At 34.7% G+C, this 2,868-nt stretch overlaps 1 protein-coding gene across 2 annotated transcripts in view; it reads right to left on the bottom strand.

The window, feature by feature from the left end:
- Positions 1 to 2,502, bottom strand: part of LOC106471467 (protein kinase DC2-like) — a 46,087-nt gene extending 43,585 nt beyond the window's left edge. For both annotated transcript variants that reach the window (XM_013932073.2, XM_022400912.1), the window contains exon 1: positions 1,944 to 2,502. In XM_013932073.2, the coding sequence (XP_013787527.1) occupies positions 1,944 to 2,085 (142 nt within the window). In that variant the 5' untranslated portion in view covers positions 2,086 to 2,502. The remainder of the gene's footprint in view (positions 1 to 1,943) is intronic.
- Positions 2,503 to 2,868: the final 366 nt, after the last annotated feature.

Genomic DNA, 2,868 nt, shown 5'->3' with positions numbered 1-2,868 from the left:
AATACAAAGAATTTCCACAGTCAATACATATGCAATCTCGATAACAAAACGCACACTTTATATTACCGTCACTACCGTTCGCTTGACTCAATTATCTGTCTTTATCTGCAATTATTTGCCGGGCTTATATACTAAAATAGAGGGCGCCTGGAAAAGATTAGAGTTGCCAGGAAAAGTCATGATCCTTCTAAAAACTCATAACATGTTACCAGTGTCAGGTGACTTCCGCTGTCGTAACAATATGTATCAAAGGTACCCCGCGCCAGGTGCGGAACCTAGTTCGTTGTCATCGCGGGGATTACGCAAAGGCATGCGTGTGCGTCATTCGCCCTGCAGATCAACTGAATTCTGGATATAGGTACTACGGCAATAGCAAGGGATATATGTTAAGAGGTTCACGTGATTTCATCTATCAAATTTCATCGAAATTATTTCAGCCAGTTACTCACACGAACTTGTGACGTCAGGACAACAAACAGATGTACTGACGACCCTGCTTCATATATATATGCGTGTGTGACGCTTAGAGAACACAAGCTTTTATGATCAACCATCTTTTTCCTCACTAAAGTGCGACAAAGAAATTCCAAGAGTTACAAATGGTAATTGTTGAAGTAATGAATGTTATATTATTTTGGATCTGAAATAACTCGTGTTTTTATGATGAAGTGCGTAAATCTTGAAGATTCTCGATTTAGCTATCTGACATAATGATTTATAGCAAAGATGCAATTTATAAAAGCGCCTGATTGACTAAAGCAGTCTTTCCCTAAGCCTTAACCCACGTAATCGTCACATTCCAATCTACAGTTGCGAATAGATGACGTAAAACCACGCACATTATGTACCGCTGTTAGCTCTATCTACCCAGTGGAGATTGATTTAAAACACGAGTAACCGATCTTACTTGTTTTAGGACATGTTCGTTACTTTTGTTTTAATAACTCCACAGTACATTAATACTATATATAGGTACATCACATTGTTAGCTCTACCTACCCATTGGAGATTGCATTTAAAACACGAGTAACCGATCTTGCTTGTTTTAGGACATGTTCGTTACTTTTGTTTTAATAACTCCACAGTACATTAATACTTTGTATAGGTACATCACATTGTTAGCTCTACCTACCCATTGGAGATTGCATTTAAAACACGAGTAACCGATCTTGCTTGGTTTAGGACATGTTCGTTACTTTTGTTTTAATAACTCCACAGTACATTAATACATTATATAGGAATGCATGAAACATTTTTAACTTCATAAAAGGGCGTGCCATAGCTGAACAAAGAAGTAATTGGAAAGCCTTTTTTAGTTTATAAGCTTCACAATACGAACTAACTTATTTTTAAAATATAATTTTTATGCGTTTATAAAAGAAAAGATATACACCGAGATGTTTTATAAAAGTTATAAATAATTTATATTTATTATTTGCTTATTTATGTTATATTTATTAAAGTTCTTTAACAACATAAATACAAGTTCTCCATTTATTAAAAATGTTTAATTTTTTCATTATCTACCTCAAATCCATGGTCTTGCTACAGAGTGGACTTCATTCAACCTATTCTTAAATTAAATTACGACAAAGAGAAGTAATTATATGAAATATTGTAATAGTAATAACAATAATTTGGAAAACAGTAGAAAAATATGAAATATTTTCACAGCTTCAGTTGTGAGCTATGAATATTACAATAGCTTATAAAAAGTGTGCATATATACTTGTATATTAAAAAGTTTTAAGCCGTTTCTCCATTTGATTTATGTTGCAATGTCCAATGTACAACAGTACGGACTGCAGTGCTATTAAGTAATATAATTCTGTTACAAAAATAAAAGATAATGTATGAGAACCAATTCACTTTTGACAAAAAAAGTATTAAAATTAGATTACGTTTTACGTTTTTTCACAAAACAAAAATATGAAACAGCATACCTATTGTTTTGATAATGTCAAATTCCTCAAGACGGAAAACTCTATCGCCGCTGACGTTTGTGATCACCGGCGGTTCTTTCATTGTTAGCGAACCAGCTCGTTTCAGCTTTCCACGATAAACTTTGTCTTTACTCGATGCCATGCAAAGAATCGACACAGAGAACCTACATAAAACTTTTTGTGAAACAGCAAAGCAGTAGGAGGTTCAAATAGGGTACAACGTTGACCTCAAGCTCGGGACAAAAGAAAAACGTCAGGTAGGGGTTTAGAACAGAACGACAGGGCAGTTAGGTGTACGACTGAAGATTGGCCCAGAGAAGACGCACAAATGTCCTATATTATATATGTAATTCAAATAGGTTAATGTTACGCTTACAGACAATAGTAACATAAACAGCCGGCGTTTTCCCCGAATACACAATAGGAAAAATATATAGCGAGTTTTCAAGATAAACAGTTGTAATGAGATTTTGCTTCCAGTTTCACACTAAATGCCTAACGTTTCTGTCAACTCTCTCACGCCACTACATCTGTCGTAGCTTCCTGTTTTGTGTACTACTACTACTAGCTTCTACGTGAATAAAAACAGGCTCTACAGGCCACTTTAATGGTTTCAGATTCATTATGTGTGGCGCGCTCTAGTAGCTAGTTATTATAAGTTTGATGTGCGCTCCAAAATTCCAAAGATACCACTTCAAATAGTATAATTTCTAAAACTGTAGGAAACAGTATTTCACAATTTATCGAGATATGCAACACTTTTTGATTTTCAAATGGAATTTTTTCTTCATATTCCACCAAAGTGGCTTTCGGGTAGAGACTTTCACACAAACAAAGCTAAATCATTTTATCCAAAAAATGGTTTGGTCAACGACAGAAAAGTCATTCTGCGTTTAATGTTCTACATTACATGGGGAAGAATTAT

The sequence above is a fragment of the Limulus polyphemus genome, unplaced genomic scaffold (genome assembly GCF_000517525.1).
Source record: "Limulus polyphemus unplaced genomic scaffold, Limulus_polyphemus-2.1.2 Scaffold112, whole genome shotgun sequence".
Classification (NCBI taxonomy): domain Eukaryota; kingdom Metazoa; phylum Arthropoda; class Merostomata; order Xiphosura; family Limulidae; genus Limulus; species Limulus polyphemus.
Note: the sequence above shows the minus strand (reverse complement) of the source record. Positions and strands in the feature narration are given on the sequence as shown.